A 17587-nucleotide genomic window follows, 5' to 3' on the forward strand; every position below is an offset into this window, starting at 1 on the left:
TGTATTGCCCCCTGATCCCTATCCTGGTATGCATGGTACCCCTCACCCCCAATCCTGGTATGCATGGCACCACATATTCCTATTCTGGTATGCATGGTACCCCTCACCCCCAATCCTGGTATGCATGGCACCACATATTCCTATTCTGGTATGCATGGTACCCCTCATCTCTCATCCTGGTATGCATGGCACCCAATCCATCATCCTGGTATGCATGGTACCCCGCATTCCTATCCTGGTATGCATGGTACTCCTGATCCCCCAATCCTGGTATGCATGGTCCCCTCACCCCCAATACTGGTATGCATGGCACCCCTCATCCCTATTCTGGTATGCATGGTACCCCACATTGCTATCCTGGTATGCATGGTACTTCTCATCCCCAATGATGGTATGCATGGCACCCCTCATCCCCCAATCCTGGTATGCCTGGCGCCCTCATCCCCCAATCCTGGTATGCGTGGCCCCCTCATCCCCCAATCCTGGTATGCGTGGCCCCCACATCCCCGAATCCTGGTATGAGTGGCCCCCTCATCCCTTTCACGCTGCACACATACAAAAAAACCCAAAACACTTATACTCACCTTTCTTCCCTGTGCTCCAGCGCTGCGGTGTCCTGTTCTGCCCGAGGCCGGGGGAAGAGTGTGGCGCCGGAGTACGTACGTGCTCATACCACGCTGTCCGGCGCCATTTTGCTGAAGACACACTGCAAATGGCGCCGGATACCGCTATGCGCATGCGCCGACTCCGACGCCTTCACTCCTGTTTCGTCTATCAGTGGCCGGTCACGGGCATCACGTGACCCCACGCTGATGTCATGACAAGTGAGGCGTGACTCAGCGCTGGGGTCCCCACGGTGTCTGCTGGGTTGTGGGCGGGGATACCCTCCCCGCATCACACCTAGCATCCACCGCGCGCTTTCCAAATGAATGGGGAGAGGCAGAGCGCGTGGTGGATGCCGGGTGTGACGCGGGGGGTAACCCCGCCCACAGCCTGGCATCCACCATGGAACCAGTAAGAAAAAGACCCCCGGCTGCTGCCAGCACTTGTTATGACATCAGCGGATGTCAGAGCCACCTACAGCCGGGGGTCACCTGTGAGCGGCCAGTGATAGCGCCACTCACAGGCATTATCTGCAACATAAGGTATTTGCAAAAAGTCTTAGGGGCCCTGGGGGGACATATTTGGGGGGTAATATAAAGTAGTGGACAACCCCTTTAAATGCAAAAAAAAATAAATCTAATCAAGTTTGGTATGTTTATGAGCGTACACACCTGGGGAATCATATTTCCAGGTAATTTTTTTCCCCATACAATGAAAGTTTTAACCTCCACCTCCAAAATTATCAATGGCGAAACTGCATTTTTTCCGCCATTTCAATTTTTTTTTCACATTTTCCAGTATATTGTTTTGTAAAATGAATGGCTTCATTGGAAAATACGTCTCGCTCTTTAAAAAAAAAAAAAAAACTTTGTACAGCCATGTCGATGGAAAATAAAAAGTTATGGCCTTTGGAAGAAGCAAAAATGGAAAATAGGCTGTGGAAGTCTGAGATTTTGCATTGAGGCCATTGGTGCAAATTCCTGCTCACACGTGAGGAAAAACTTTGTGGAAACGTGACAGAATGGGAAGTTACCTCAGCATAAAATGGCTGCATGCCTTATGAGGTAAAACATTAACAGCATGCGCTGTATCACTTCAGTATCGCGTATGCGCTAACTCATTCTATACGTTTCTGTTCTGAGCAGTTTCCTGCTCACCATTTTACACGGCGCTACCGAGAACAAGCGTGAATAGGAATCACTGAGCGACAAAATGGCCGCCGCCTTCAGGAAGAAGCGCGCCAGTGCTTGCCGCCGAGTAACGAACCACTTCCTGTCCACCAAGGCTGAAACTAAACTAACCAATCATCATGTAAAACGCAGCCTGAGCTGACCAATCAACGGCGTTTATGTGTGAGCCCCGCCCATCTCTTTCACAGCTCTTACAGCGCAGCTTCGGCAGTTGCCATTTTGTGTCGTTCGCTCGTGTGGTTGTACGGTGAGTGTTATCCGGGTGTTATATCGATTTTTACCGCTGAATAACGGCGGCATAGGCGCAAGTGAAATCGGTCCGTTAGCGTCCGGTATGTGTGTAGGAGCTGGCGTAGGGTTGATGTTGGGTGTTGTGTCCCTGGTGAATGAGCTTTCCTGAGGGCTACACTAGAGCTCACTGCAGACCTACTCGGTTTTCCAGAACTTTCCTTATATATTCTGTAGGAGCTGATCTTGGGGGAAGAAGATAATCTTTATTTGTCCCTTTTCGGTTTGTTTCACACTTTTGTCCCTTTTATTAAAACTATATAATGTATATATTTTTTGTTAAAGCCCAAAGTTTGAATTATTCTGATTACGTAACGAAGTGTGTTTTTTTTGTTTTGTTTTTTAGGCAAAGCTTAACAACATTCATTTTATACTATATCATGTACTAGAAAATAGGGGGACACACTATGCCGCCATTGTTTTTACGGTGTTATTTGTGTTGTAAGATGACCTGGTAGTTCAAGACTGTGTGCCAACTAAGCATTTTCCAAGCGTTTATGCTGTGGAATTTACGTAGCTAAAACGCTTGGTAATCCATCCTCCATGGTCCCCAATGACAAGCCGCAATGTCAATGCTGTGGATTTTTCCGCAGCATTTATGCTGCGCTCAAAAATCTGCAGCATGTCAATTAATTTTGCGGACACGCCGAGTAATCGCCGCCATTGACTTGCATTGGACCGTGTGACATCTGCATGACTACATGTGCACATGCAGATATAACACTGTTCAATGTGCGGATGGTACCCAGGTCTGGAAGAGAGGAGACTCATCCAGTCCTGGGTACCATAGAAACTAAAAAAAAAAAAAAGAGAAAAGATTATACTTAACTTCTGATGTCCTCCCGGTGTTTTCTCTGCTGCGTCCGGTCTCTTGCACTGCTCAGGGTGGTGTGAAGGACCTGCGGTGACGTCATTGTCATGTGACATGACTCAATGACGTCACCGCAGGTCCTTCACACATGACTCAGTGATGTCATCACAGGTCCTTCACACCACCGCGAGCAGTGCAAGACATCGTGCGCTGCAGAGAAAACATCGGAAGGCAAGTATAATCTTTTTTTTTTTTTCTTTTTTTTTTTTCTTAACTAACTTGGTCACACTACTATAAATCCATGCCGGTTACATGGATTTATATAGTGTGAACAAGTTGTCAAGCACTTTTCCAAGTGATGCTAAAATAGCTTGGAAAAGTGCTTGATAACCCACATGCAGAAATGCATGCAAAAACGCTTGACAAATGCTTCTACCTGGCGGGAAAAACGCATGCAACATCCACATGCGTTTTTCCTGCCAGGGAGAAGCGGAAAAATTATGCAGCATTTCTGCATCGTGGGCACATAGCCTAAAGGGATGGTCAACTACACTGTGTAATGCCTCCATCAATTAAAATTTTGTAAATACTTCTTGTTGCCATGTGCCTGTGAGCGGCGCTGTCGCTGCTAGCTCGGTCTGAATCATGTGACCACTCCCTCCCTTCCTGGTTGCATCCTCTTCTGATGTCACGTCAGCTTCCTGATTTCCCCATGTGTGACCCAGTCGCATGCGCTCCCCTCCCAGTTGACTGGGCTGTGGGTGGCATTTCACCCCAAGTCACAGCCCAATATCCAGCACGCGCTTTCCCTCTCTGCTTTCATTACCGCAAGCGCATGCTGGATACTGGACTGTTGCACTCGGTGTAACATAGCCCTGTCAATCAGGGTGAGTGCATGCAACTAGGCCACATCTGGGGAATTCTGCAAGGTGCCGGCGGCTGCAGCCAGGTTCACGTGATGCGTATCAAGCGGTCAGCGGTGGCGCTGCTTACAGCCATGTATGGCAGCAGTAGGTATTTACAAAGACTTGCAAGGTTTAAATCTACGGGGGACGTTATACAATGTCGTGCACCACCTCTTTAAAGCAGAACTCCAGCGGGATTTTGGTTTTTATCTTGCGCTGGAATGGTGCTTCTGTCTGTACTCTCATCTGTGCCATCTTCTCCCATCACCACTGCTCCTGTTGTTCTCTAGCAGTTTATCTGCTGTATTGCTCCAGAGTTTGTCGGAGGTCACAACTCAATACAAGTCTGAGACCCTCTTTCTGGCTTTCATAGACTTGCGTTGAGAGCTTGTGACTTCTTGCTTAGTCAGAAGTTGTGGTCACATGATGGCATGGGATATCCTAGAATCATATTCTCGGCCCCTACGTTATGCTGTGCTCGGATTACATAGCAAAAAAACTGCTGACGGATTCCATGTAAGGGGTTATACAGTGGCGATCAGTGCTACCTTTGGTTGCTGGCTATATAATACAGTTTGTGCTCAATATGCCTGCACCTAACAAAGCATAAATGGTACATTCCATGTTACAAAGACTTTTTTTTTTTTTTTTTATGCACTTACAATGGTGGCTTAAAAAAAAAGTGCTTGCCTTTCTTTTGAGATGGGAAATGACCGATCAGCCAATGAGAAGATAACTGCACCGGGAAATCAGTGATTTTGTGCTTGACAAAAGGCGACCAACGCCTTTAAAGCATACCTGTCAGCAGGATTGTGCTCAGTAAACTACATACTGTCAGGTGGGCAACATTACACTGATTAACATGATATCTTGGTTGATGAAATCCGTCCCGTGGTTCTTGTGTAAGCTTTACTTTCTGTTTATAGATAATGATATGCTTGTGCTTCAGGATGGCCTGTGGGGGCGCTCTATCTGGTGCTGTGCTTACATATTCATCTGCTCTTATGACAGCTCACGGTGCCTTCACTGACCTGCCTCCTATTTTACATAATGCATCTAGTAGTGCAGGGCTAGGTAAAATAGGAGGCAGGTCAGTGAAGGCACAGTGACCTGCCATAAGAGCATACAGCTGAATATGTAAGCAGAGCACCAGATACAACCTCACCCCCCTGGCTGCCCCAAAGCAGAGCATATCATCTCCAAACTGAAAGTAAAGATTACACAAGAACCACAGGACTGACTTCATCAACCAAGGTATCATGTTAACCCTACAATGTGTATCGGGGGCCTTTTAGGCCCTGGTGCTTACTTTTTTGCTATTATCTGCAAAATTACTTTTGAATTTTGAAACTCTAGGTATTCCTCAAGTATGTTGTTGGTAATATACCGTTGTTCATATAAAAAAAATTTTATAGGCATTTTGGTGTAACAATGCTTTATTGGTGAAAACCACATCTGTACGGAACGGGGGCCTTTTAGGCCCCTGCTATTTTTATCATGTACTCACCAGTGTTTGTTACTTTTTTGTAGTCAGGGTTGCTGGTGGAGGGGCCAGGGGGTGGATCATGCCATGTGAGGATGTCATGTGATTTTGAGGGTGAGAGGAGGAAGGGGGCACTTTACCCTTAGGCTGTGTGCCCACTGTTGTTTTTTTTTTTTATTAAGCAATTCCGCCGCAGAAACACTTAAACGCTTGGTAGAAGGTCTGCAATGTTCCCCCAATGATAATCCGCATGTGCTGTGCACATGCTGTGGAAATTTCTGCTGCGGATTATCATTGCGGAATAATTTGCAGCACTACCAATTATTTTGCGTAAGCACTGCGTTTTTATTGCCGTTGACTTGCATTGAATTGCTTAATATCTGCATGACCACATGTGGATATTAAGTGATTCAATGTGCGGATGGTACCAGAGTCTGGAGGAGAGGAGATTCTCCAAACCTGGGTACCATAGTACCTGTCAAAAAAATAAAAATTTAACCCCGAGGGTGGTTTGCACGTTAATGACCAGGCCAATTTTTAAAATTCTGACCACTGTCACTTTGAGGTAATTACTCTGAAACGCTTAAACGGATCCCGCTGATTCTGAGATTTTTTTCGTGACATATTGTACTTCATGATAGTGGTAAAATTTCTTTGATATCACTTGCTTTTATTTGTGAAAAAATTGAAAATTTGGCAAGTTTCACAATTTTCAAAATTTGAATTTATATTCCGTTAAATGAGAGATGTTAGATAAAATAGTTAATAAATAACATTTCCCACATGTCTACTTTACATCAGCACAATTTTGGAACCAAAACATTTTTTTTTTTAGTGCGCTGTAAGGGTTAAAAGTTAATCAGCGACTTCTCATTTTTCCACCAAAATTTACAAAACCATTTTTTAGGGACCACATCACATTTGAAGTGACTTTGAGGGGCCTTTATGGCAGAAAATACCCAAAAGTGACACCATTCTGTAAACTGCACCCCTCAAGGTGCTCAAAACCACATTCATGAAATTTATTAACCCTTCACGTGCTTCACATGAATTTTTGGAATGGGGAAGAAAAAAATGAACTTTTTTTTTCACAAAAATGTAACTTTAGACCGCAATTTTTTTATTTTTGCAGGGGTAACAAGAAAAAATGGACCCCAAAATTTGTGGTGCAACTTCCCATGAGTACGCAGATAACCCAAACGTGGGGAAAAAAAACAGTTTGGGCGCACAGCAGGGCTCAGAAGGGAAGGAGCGCCATTTGACTTTTTAAATGTAAAATTTGCTTGAATAATTAGCGGACGCCATTTTGCGTTTGGAGAGCCCCCGATGTGCCTAAACAGTGGAAACCCCCCACAAGTGACACCATTTTGGAAACTAGACCCCTCAGGGAACTTATGTAGATATCTGGTGAGCATCTTGGACCCCCAGGTGCTTCACAGAAGTTTATAACATGGAGCCGTGAAAATAAAATGTTCACATTTTTCCCACAAAAATGTTTTTCAGCCCCCAGTTTTGCGTTTTCATAAGGGTAACAGGAGAAATTGCACCATGCAACTTGTTGTGCAATCTCTCCTGAGATACCCCATATGTGGGGGAAAACCACTGTTTGGGTGCACGGCAGGGTTCGGAAGGGAAGGAGCGCCATTTGACTTTTTGAATGAAAAATTTGCTTGAATAATTAGCAGATGTGCCTAAACAGTGGAAAACCCCCATAAGTGACACCATTTTGGAAACTAGACCCCTCAAGAACTTTATCAAGGGGTATAGTGTACATTTTGAACCCAAAGGTACGACAGAATTTGATAACATTAGGTCATCATATTGAATAAGTTGTCATTAGTCTTAAGCGCAAGTGCTTGCTACTTGAGTTTGCATAGGGTACTCGGGTATGCACCAAGTATCGCGGGTGCTCGAATGACATGCTCGAGTCCCCGCCCTGCATGTTTCACGGTTTTTAGATACCCAAAAAAAACATGCGGGGATCGCTTGTGCGTGGCAGGAGATCCCAGCAACGTTTTTTTGGGCCGCAAAGCATATGGGGCGGAGACTCCAGTATGTCACTCGAGCACCCGTGATACTCGGTGCATACCAGAATACCCGATGCAAACTCTAGTAGCGAGCACTTGCGCTCAACACTGGTCGCCATATTGTTGTGTGTTTGTTTTTTTTGTTTTTTTTTTTTTCTTTTTACTTTTGAAAAAAAAAACGTAGCACAGCCATAACCCTAGAGTTTATTTTTTTTTTTACAGCAATACCAAATTTATATCGGGTTTTTATGAATGACAGCTGTCACACACTAAAAGATGCTTTTTTTGCAAAGACTAGTGTTTGCATCACCAAGAGAGCTCTAATTTTTCCATATTTTGGCCGACAGTAATGTGACTGCTTGTTTTTTTGCGGGACAAGATGACGTTTTTAGCGGTACCATTTTTATTTACATTCGTCTTTTTGATCGTGTTTTATTCCATTTTTTTGTTTGGCGGTATGATAATAAAGCATTGTTTTCTGCTTTTTTTTTTTTTTTTTTTTTTTTTTACTTTTACACTTTGTCCCACTATGGGACTTTCACTTTTTGCAGCCTGATCGGCTGCATGGCATAGAGAGCAGCAGCTCCCTTTGTCATGCAGCCTGTCAGCGCTGCACACAGGGGAGACATTAACGTCCTGGTGACCCGGATGTTGTCATGGCAACATCCGGAAGCTGACGCAGACATTGCTGGATGCCGGCAGGAGAGCTGAGTATACCGATCACCTCCCTCCCTTGCCACTGCAATGCTGCGATCGACTTCAATCGCAGCATTGCAGGGGTTAATGTGCCGGGAGCGGTGCGGGACCGCTCCCAGCACATTGTCACAGCTGACACCTGGCGGCGATCGCACCACTTGTGTGCGGGCGCGATCGCAGCGCGCGTAATAATACGTAGCTGGTCCATAAGTCCCAGGGCACAGCTACGTACTGACATGGTCGGAAAGGGGTTAAAATAAAAAATAAACATTATACTTGCCTTCCGATGGCCCCCGGTCTCCTTAGTGATGAATCCTGGTGTGTCGTCCCCCCCCCCCCCCCCGGCAGATGGTCTAAAAGGACTTTCCATGACGTCATGTGACAGGTCAAGCGACCTCTAACGTCGGTGGTCTTCCTAATGTCTTCCCGAAATCTACATCAAGCTTGCCAAAGGCATGTAGAAAGAAACATGTCATCTGATGAGACCACCAAGACCAAGGTTGAACTTTTTTGTTCATAATTTCAAAATGTATGTTTGGTGCAAAGCCAAAGCTGCACATCACCAAAAGAGCACCATACCCACCATGAAGTATGGTGGATGTAGCATTATACCGAGGAGCTTCTTTTGGCAGCTGAAAGTGAGGCTTTAGTCAAGGTGAAGAGTATTAAATCTTCATGTATCGGTCAACTTTGCATTAAAATCTTCAGGTATCTGCTAAGAGAAATTTCAGCATTACATCAACTATAAGCCTACCTCCAAATCAACAAAGGCATGGCTTTTCCAGAAGATTTTGGTTTTGAAATGGCTGACCTGAATCCAATTGAAAATCTGTGAGTTGACCTGAAGAGGGTAGTGTACACTACGAGATTCCCTTGCAATCTGACTAAATTGGAGAGCTACTGCAAAGACTGCCAATTCTAAGAGTGCCTTTCTGATACGCTTACCAAAAAGACTGAATCCTGTCATAAATTAACCCCTTTACCCCCGAGGGTGGTTTGCACGTTAATGACCAGGCCAATTTTTACAATTCTGACCACTGTCACTTTATGAGGTAATTACTCTGGAACGCTTCAACGGATCCCCCTGATTCTGAGATTGTTTTTTCGTGACATATTGTACTTCATGATTGTGGTAAAATTTCTTCGATATCACTTGCGTTTTTGTGGGGGAAAAAAACGGAAATTTGGCGAAAATTTAGCAATTTTAAAAATTTGAAGTTTTATGCCCTTAAATCGGAGAGATGTGTCACACAAGAGTTAATAAATAACATTTCCCACATGTCTACTATACATCAGCACAATTTTGGAACCAACATTTTTTTTTTGTTAGGGAGCTATAAGGGTTAAGTTGACCAGCGATTTCTCATTTTTTCAACAAAATTTACAAAACCATTTTTTTAGCGATCACATTTGAAGTCACTTTGAGGTGTCTTTATGACAGAAAATACCCAAAAGTGACACCATTCTAAAAACTGCACCCCTCAAGGTGCTCAAAACCACATTCAAGAACTTTATTAACCCTTCAGGTGCTTCACAGGAATTTTTTGAATGTGGAAGAAAAAAATGAACATTTAACTTTTTTCACAAAAATGTTAATTTAGATCCAATTTTTTTTTATTTTCACAGGGGTAACAAGAAAAAATGGACCCCAAAATATGTTGTGCAATGAAAGTGAAAAAAAACCCCACTTTTTCATTTTTATGAATCAATTTGTGAAGCACCTGGGGGTTCCAAGTGCTCACTATGCATCTAGATAGGTGCCTTGGGGGGTCTAGTTTCCAAAATGGGGTCACTTGTGGGGGAGCTCCAATGTTTGGGCACACAGGGACTCTTAAAATGCAACATGGTATCCGCTAACAGCTGTCGGCTCAAATTGTTAGCAGACACCATGTTGCGTTTGGAGAGCCCCTGTGTGCCCAAACATTGGAGCCCCCCCACAAGTTACCCCATCTTGGAAACTATACCCCTCAAGGATTTATAGTGAACATTTTGAACCCAGAGGTACGACACAGAATTTGATAACATTAGGTCATCATATTGAATAAGTTGTCATTAGTCTTAAGCGTAAGTGCTTGCTACTTGAGTTTGCATAGGGTACTCAGGTATGCACCATGTACTGCGTGTGCTCGAGTGACATGCTCGAGTCCCCGCCCGGATGTTTCACGGTTATTAGACACCCAAAAAAAAAACATGCGGGGATCGCTCGTGCATGGCAGGCAATCCCTGCAAAGTTTTTTGGGCCGTGAAGCATATAGGGCGGAGACTCGAGCATGTCACTCAAATACCCACGATACTCAATGCATGCCAGAACACCCGATGCAAACTGAAGTAGCGAGCACTTGCGCTCAACACTAGTTGCCATATCGTCATCTTTTTTTCTTACTTTTGAAAAAAATCCCAACCCCATCACAACCCTAGCCCAACTCTAACCTGAGTTTATTTTTTACGCCGTTCCTCGTGCGGTATAAGTGATTAGACGACTTTATTCTTTGGGTCGGTGTGATTACAGCAATACCAGAATCATACGGGGTTTTTATGACTGACAGCTGTCACACACTAAATGATGCATTTTTTGTAAAATCTAGTTTTTACATCGCCATATTTTGAGAGCTATAATTTTTCCAGATTTTGGCACAGTCATTTGACGGCTCGTTTTTTGCGGGATGAGTTGACGTTATTGGTGCCATTTTCAGGCACGTGACATTTTTTTTTGATAGCTTTCTATTCCGATTTTTGGGAGGCAGAATAAAAAAAAAACAACAATTTAGGAATTGTTTTTTTTTTGTTTTTTTTATTCTGTTCCGCGTGTGGTAAAATTGATAAGGCAGCTTTATTCTTCGGGTCAGTACGTTTACAGCGGTACCACATTTATATCGTTCTATGTTTTGCACTTTTACATAATAAAAGCAATTTTATAGAAAAAAATATTTTTTAGCATAGCTTTTTTCTGAGAGCTATAACTTTTTTATTTTTCGGCTGATGGAGCTGTATGGCGGCTTGTTTTTTGCGGGACGAGATGACTTTTTCAGCGGTACCATTTTTATTTATATTTGTCTTTTTGATCGCGTGTTACTCCATTTTTTTGTTTGGCGGTATGGTGATAAAGCATTGTTTGTTTTTTTTTTTTTTTTTTTTTTACAGTGTTCACTGAAGGGGTTAACTAGTGGGACAGTCTTATAGGTCAGGTTGTTCTGGATGCGGCAATACCAAATATGTACTTTTATTGATTATTTTTTTTTTGTTTATTTTTTAGAACATTTATTGATGGGTACATTATATTTTTATTTTTGGTGGATTATATATATATTTTTTTTTTTTCACTTTCTGATAGTTTTTATACTTTATTACTTTGTCCCACTATGGGACTTTCACTTTTTTTTTTCTCTGATCGCCTGCATGGCACAGGAATGCAGCACCATCCCTGTGCCATGCAGGCTGTCAGCGCTGGACAGGGAGAAGATTGTTTGGAGATGCACTGCGCATGTCCAAATCTTCCTGCTGTCTGGTGACCCGGATGTTGTCAGGACGACATCGAGTCGGCATGACATCCTGGAAGCCGCGGCAGATATCTCTGGAGGCCGGAAGAGGAGGTGAGTATCGGCGATCACCTCCCTTTGCCACCGCAATGCTGCGATCGACTTCGATCGCAGCATTGCGGGGGTTAATGTGCTGGGAGCGGTGCGAGACCGCTCCCTGCACATAGCCCTGGGTGTCAGCTGTGACACCCGCCTGTGTGCGGGTGAAATCGCCAGGGCGTACTAATACGTATCAGGTCCGTAAGGCCCAGGGCACAGATGCGTACTAATACGCCCTTGGTCGTAAAGGGGTTAAAAGGATACTTCCACAAATTAGTTTAAGAGTGTGTATATTTATGCAACTGTTCTTAAAAATAAAAAAAAATACACCAGTATTGGGGTTTGTTTTGAGTTTTATAGATTATGGGTAACATTAAGGTGGAACAAGTTCTGAACCGATTGTTCTTGGTATGACTCTTTTCACATGACAAACTTAGCATTTTAACAGGGTGTGTAGACTTTTTATATCCATTGCATATGGTTGCAATCAGACAAGCGCAGATTGAAGTCCTTTAAAAGGAGACTTAACAAATACATTAAAAAGGAAAATATGCATAGCCACCATCTTTTCCCCTATTAAAATATTTTTTTAAAATAATTACGTGGTATCACTGCATCCACAAGTCAGCTATCCGAATATGAAATTGACCTTACTGGTAAACACCATAGTCATATCTATCCCAAAATGATACCAATAAAAACATCAGCTCACCCTGTTAAGACAAGACCTCAGGCCTCATCCAGACTTCCATGTTTCACTTAAGGTGGTGTTCATATGTCAATATGTTTTCACCTAAAAGTTTTTTGGTGAAAAGGGTGTCCCCAAAATTGTGGTTTCTGGTATCTCAAAAAATGTTAATGCAGCATCACTGGGTCATGAATCAGTTCCAGGGATGCAGTTAGTTTAAATTTGCCATGTCTGTATTCTACTCACTTAAGTATCATTTAAAGCTCACTGTCTTTTTTTCTTTTTTTTTTTTTTTCTTTTGAAGCTTGCCAAGATGGTGAAACTATTTATTGGTAACATCCCTCCTGAGGCGACTCCTTTAGAACTGAAGACTCTGTTTGAACAGTATGGGAAAGTGACAGAATGTGACATCATAACAAATTATGGCTTTGTCCATATGGAAGACAAAAAGTCAGCCGACGAAGCTGTTGCAAATCTGAACCAATATAAATTGCATGATGTCTGCATTAATGTGGAACACAGCAGAGGAAAGCCAAAAGCTTCAACAAAGCTTCACGTCAGTAGCCTCAGCCCTGACTGCACCAGTGACGAGTTGAGAGAAAAGTTCGAAGAGTACGGTGCTGTCTTAGAATGTGATATTGTAAAGGATTTTGCATTTGTTCACATGGAGAAAGCAGAGGAAGCACTTGAAGCCATCAGAAATCTAAACAACTATGACTTTAAAGGTGAAATACGTAGTTAGGATTATTTGTGAAAATATGTAGCAGAGTTGGATAGGCCTCTTTCTCTCTTCCTTGTTTGTTCAGTTCTTTCTCATACATTTCTTTTTATAAATTATGTCCACTACTGAACTACACCTTAATTGCTCCAGGGCCCATCCTAAAATAAAAACCCTTGATACTTGCCTGGCGGAGTGGCACAGTTCCCAAACTGCAATTTCTGCCAGTAACATGACCCCGGCAACTGATTGGCTGCAGCCTTTAGTCCATCAAAACAGGAGTCAGCTCTGATAAATGTTGCATGCTGCAATTAATCAGAGTTTGCTGGTTGTTGCACAACTGCTAGGGATTGTAGGGCTGATATCACTGAAACAGTGCCACTGTGTAAGGAAAGTTTCAAAGGTTTAGATTTTGCGCCATCACTGGAGCAATCAAGGTTTGTCCATTTTGTTTTTTTTACAGCCATATTTAGCTGTGCCTTCAAGGAACAGAGGTGTACATCCTATATATTTTCTTATATATATTTGAAGTTTTAAGTGGTAATATTTTTTTTCACTGGGCAGACTCTTAGGATGTCTTATTGCTGACTTCCTCATGGGTCTCTGGGATTGAGGTAGTGTACATTTTTATTTTAACAGCGACTAAGATGCCATCAGACACTTGTAGCTGCACATTTTATTTTTAAGAGCCAAAGATCTGGCATGATAAAATGCAACATGTTGATCCTCCCTTTCGCCTTCACTGATGTCAGGCCATGACTGTACACATCATTGTCCTCTCCTACCAAAATGGCTAGGTTCGGCAAACTTGTGTGCCAAACCTCCCGACTCAATTTCCCTGACGGACTCCCTCATACATGGCTCATGTTTCAGTGATAAATCTACTGTAGTAAAATATCAGTCTTTTAATCACCATTATGATACAATAATCATAGAACATTAAAACCTATTTCTTGAATACTACTTTAGAACACAAACTTAATAAATTGTAACTATGCAGTGGGAGGGGGGGGGCAGTTTTCAACAAACATATTGAATAACACTTGTGCAGTCTATGAATTTGTTCTGAGAAATAGTATCGCCTCCATCAGAACCTCCACAGATGACTTCAAATCTAATCTAATTATTTTAATGCTAGAGAACAGATTCGTCCAATAAAAGTTTAGATCTTGGATCAGGAATAGAACAGACACTTATAGGACACTTCATAACTTTCCCTAATTCTTATGAAAAAATATTCAACACATACTGCATTGAAATACTGTATCAAATTTGTTATATATTTTAGTCGGTCCACGACTCCACAGCCCTGTATATTGATTCGTTTTCTTGTGTACTTCAGGTAGGCATCCAAAATGAAGAAGCCGCTCCTAATAAGAATGAGTTCTTATATCCAAACTTAAAACAATTAAATGAGGAGTAAACTCTTTGCATGCAGTAACCAGGAAGGTTTGGCAAAAAAAAAACTTGAGCATGGTTTGTTTACTGTGCGATGCATTACCAGCAGCACAGCGAGTTTGACTAAAATACACATCAACTAGAACATAAGATCCCAACTATTCACGCACTGGTTACATGCCTTTGTGAGTCACTGTAAAACATTGCCATTAAAGGGATATATCTATTTAGACCAGACATAACACTTGCTGTATAGTTAAAGGGTATCAAAGTTAGTGTTTAACTTCACATGCTTGAATTATATGAATTTTTTTTTTTTTAAAGAAGGTACAAATCTAGTTTCTCAAATTGCTGATTCCATGACCATAAAAGGTAAGTAACTGTCATTACTTCAGTACTGAACAAGTCAGTGGTGCCAGGTAGCTGCCCTCTTTCCACGTTATTCAAGTAACAGAAACCCAATTTTTTATTTTATTAATAGCTTTTCATAGCCATAGCTGTGACTTTTTTTGGTCTTTGTATACTAATTCAGAACTGCTGTAACATTTGTAGTTGGTCATATTGGTGCTTGAATAAGGGAGCTGTCCTGACCATTGTTGGTTGTTGTTGCTCTCTTGAAGGCAAACGGATGCACGTTCAGCTCTCTACGAGTCGTCTGCGAGTCACCCCGGGGATGGGAGAACGAAGTCAGTGTTATCGTTGCGGGAAGGATGGCCACTGGTCCGGAGTGTGTCCATTAGACCAAATGGCTCAGGAGGTGGATCTGGCGTCGCCTTACGGTCATGACCCTTTCGCAGATCCTTATGTCCCTATGCGCAATGCGGCGGCTGCTGCCTACGAGCGTATGTACTATGAACGGGAACACCGCAACCTCATTGACTATTACCAGCGTTATCGCATACGCCCCTCATCGTATGATGCCTATATGGATCGTCGTATGCCTCCTATCCCCCCTCCAACAATGTCCGGTCTATCACACAGAAAACGTCTGGAGACCTCTCCATACGAGAGGCATGCGTTACCACCTCCTCCTCCAATTCCCAGCTATTACGCACGAGAGCGAAGCCCAATTCGTCGGCCGCCTCCTCCTCCTGCGACCGCCGCTGTGGATGAATATGTCGCTGATCGCAGGTTAGCCCCTACAATGCGTAACACTCTCTATGAAACCCCACGATACATGCGGAATAACTACGCTGATCGCACGCGGTATTACTAAGCTCAGGAGGTGAGGGTTTTTTATTTAACTTCCCCTCGTGATTTTATAATTTGGTAATTAATCCTTTTCCTTTCTGTCTGCTGCCTTTTTCCGGATAGTGTTTTTTAATTTCTGTATTCTTCCTTTTCACAAAAGGTTCAGTTAAGACAACGCATTAAACAGAAGCTGTTTTGCTTCCCCTTTGTCCTTTTTAGAGTAGTCACATTTTTTGCCTGTGTCTTGTCAGCCATAATTTGCATTTGATCAGTGCATGCCTTAGGTTTTGCAAATGTTAATTTTAGATGCCCTATATTTGCAGGTAAGTTATCAACTCGTCATTATGCAAGGTTAAGAAGGTGTTTTTTAAGAAAAGTAGTAGATTTTGCGTTGCTGTGGCGTACCATCGTCTAATTAAATGCACCTAGCTGAGATTATGAATAACTTCACCTAGCTGCTTAGTGCTACTATTTTAACAGTTCGTTTTTCATACGTTTTTCTACTTTTAACTCTATAAATGACAGATAAAAATTGTCCAGCCAATCAATTTTTAATTTTTTTAAAGCTCCAAATGGGCTGAAAAGTAGTAATGCCTCTGCTGATGTCATATTGCTTCCAGTTTTGCTTCCTGGTCTCACTGCACACGAACTCCTGCCCAGTGAATTACTGGTTGCAATGATAATGTGTGGCATTTCCTGATGTCAACAGGGACCCGAAAGTAATGACTAAAGTAAGGGGTTATCAGCGGTAGTCGGTTTTTATTTTTTTTGTTATATATATTCTACCCATACAATTGATTGGCTGGCCAACCTCAACGGGTGGCACTTGCTTGAATGTCACGTCTTACAGCCAACGCAATTGTCATTTAAAGAAAGTAAACTGCACATAGAAAGAATCGCAGGTGTTCACTAATTACCTGATTGTGTAGAGCAGAGGCTTAAGGCACGGGGAGGAATAGAATGAAATTGCACAAACCATGGAACAGACGAGATATTTTTGCCTTGTTAGCTGCAATTTTATTTTTTTTATTTGGTATGGGTGTTAGTCTGCTGATGCCACTTTAACTAAAGTAGAAATACATATTTCAGTTATGTTTTGAAATTGCAATTTTCTACCCTTTTTTTGTTTTTGTATTTTAGGTAAGATATTTTCGGCTCCGTCGTGGTCTTCAGTCGCGTTTGCAATAAGTTTTCGGCCGAACTTCAAAATTGTGTAACAACGTTGCTACATACATTTTTTTTTTCAACAATTATTCTAATGAATTATCCGTAGGGGTAAATAATATAGATGTAGCTTCATCTCTTTAAACAATACACTGTAGATAGCTGTGGGCCAAATGTTCATTTGGCTGACAGCTATTTCTTCTGACTACCCCGAATTCCTCAAAGCGTGCATGTGCTTTCAATGTGGCAAGAGGCGTAGGATGCCACCAGACCCTCTGGTAGTGTCTTATTTCCCATAACTAAAGGATTGGGCATATTGAAATACAATATTCCTCAACCCTGTGCCATTGGGATAGTCCAAATAACCCAGCGGTCATCTGATCTTCATGTTACTGGATTGCCAACCTTCATTCTGGAGGATCGCAGCATTATGCAAAAGCTTCCACGCATCTGAATTACTGATTTCTATATATCTACATGCCGTATTTCAATTGACATTTATTACCTTAATACATTTCGCTTTTAACCAGATAACATTACTTTTTGCTTTAATTTAGAGTTTACAAAAGCCTTTTCCAGCTTAATTCATTTTCTGTAAATGCCATCCGTCTTGTCGTTAGTGTGCACTTCATGGAGAAGGAATATCATTTTTCATTTAAAGACTTAGTACTAGAACTGCAAAGTGACTATACAGTTCCCATGTTTAGTCGCCCTACTTTGTGTCCTCAGCCCTCTTTTCGTGCAGGCATGGTTCAGCCATATTACTGCCCTCCCAATGCCACTGTGCATCCATCTTGGAAGGAAAGGAACACTGTTGAAGTGAACGGAGGCCAAGTATAGTGACAGTGAC

General features: G+C 42.4%; 1 protein-coding gene across 2 annotated transcripts; it reads left to right on the top strand.

The window, feature by feature from the left end:
- The first annotated feature begins 1893 nt into the window (after nucleotides 1-1893).
- On the top strand, nucleotides 1894-17387 carry LOC141213736 (RNA-binding protein 4-like). Of its 2 annotated transcripts, none has more exons than XM_073665329.1 (4): nucleotides 1894-2040; nucleotides 12571-12991; nucleotides 15003-15607; nucleotides 16714-17387. In XM_073665329.1, exons 2-3 carry the CDS (start codon nucleotides 12580-12582, stop codon nucleotides 15596-15598), a joined length of 1008 nt encoding a protein of 335 aa, XP_073521430.1. In that variant the 5' UTR covers nucleotides 1894-2040; nucleotides 12571-12579; the 3' UTR covers nucleotides 15599-15607; nucleotides 16714-17387. The 2 variants fall into 2 exon arrangements, with proteins under 2 accessions (XP_073521430.1, XP_073521431.1); XM_073665330.1 differs by having other exon boundaries at nucleotides 15003-15513.
- Nucleotides 17388-17587: the final 200 nt, after the last annotated feature.

This window comes from Phyllobates terribilis, unplaced genomic scaffold (genome assembly GCF_046119375.1).
Source record: "Phyllobates terribilis strain yellow unplaced genomic scaffold, ASM4611937v1 Scaffold_211__1_contigs__length_3443825, whole genome shotgun sequence".
NCBI classification, from domain to species: Eukaryota; Metazoa; Chordata; class Amphibia; order Anura; family Dendrobatidae; genus Phyllobates; species Phyllobates terribilis.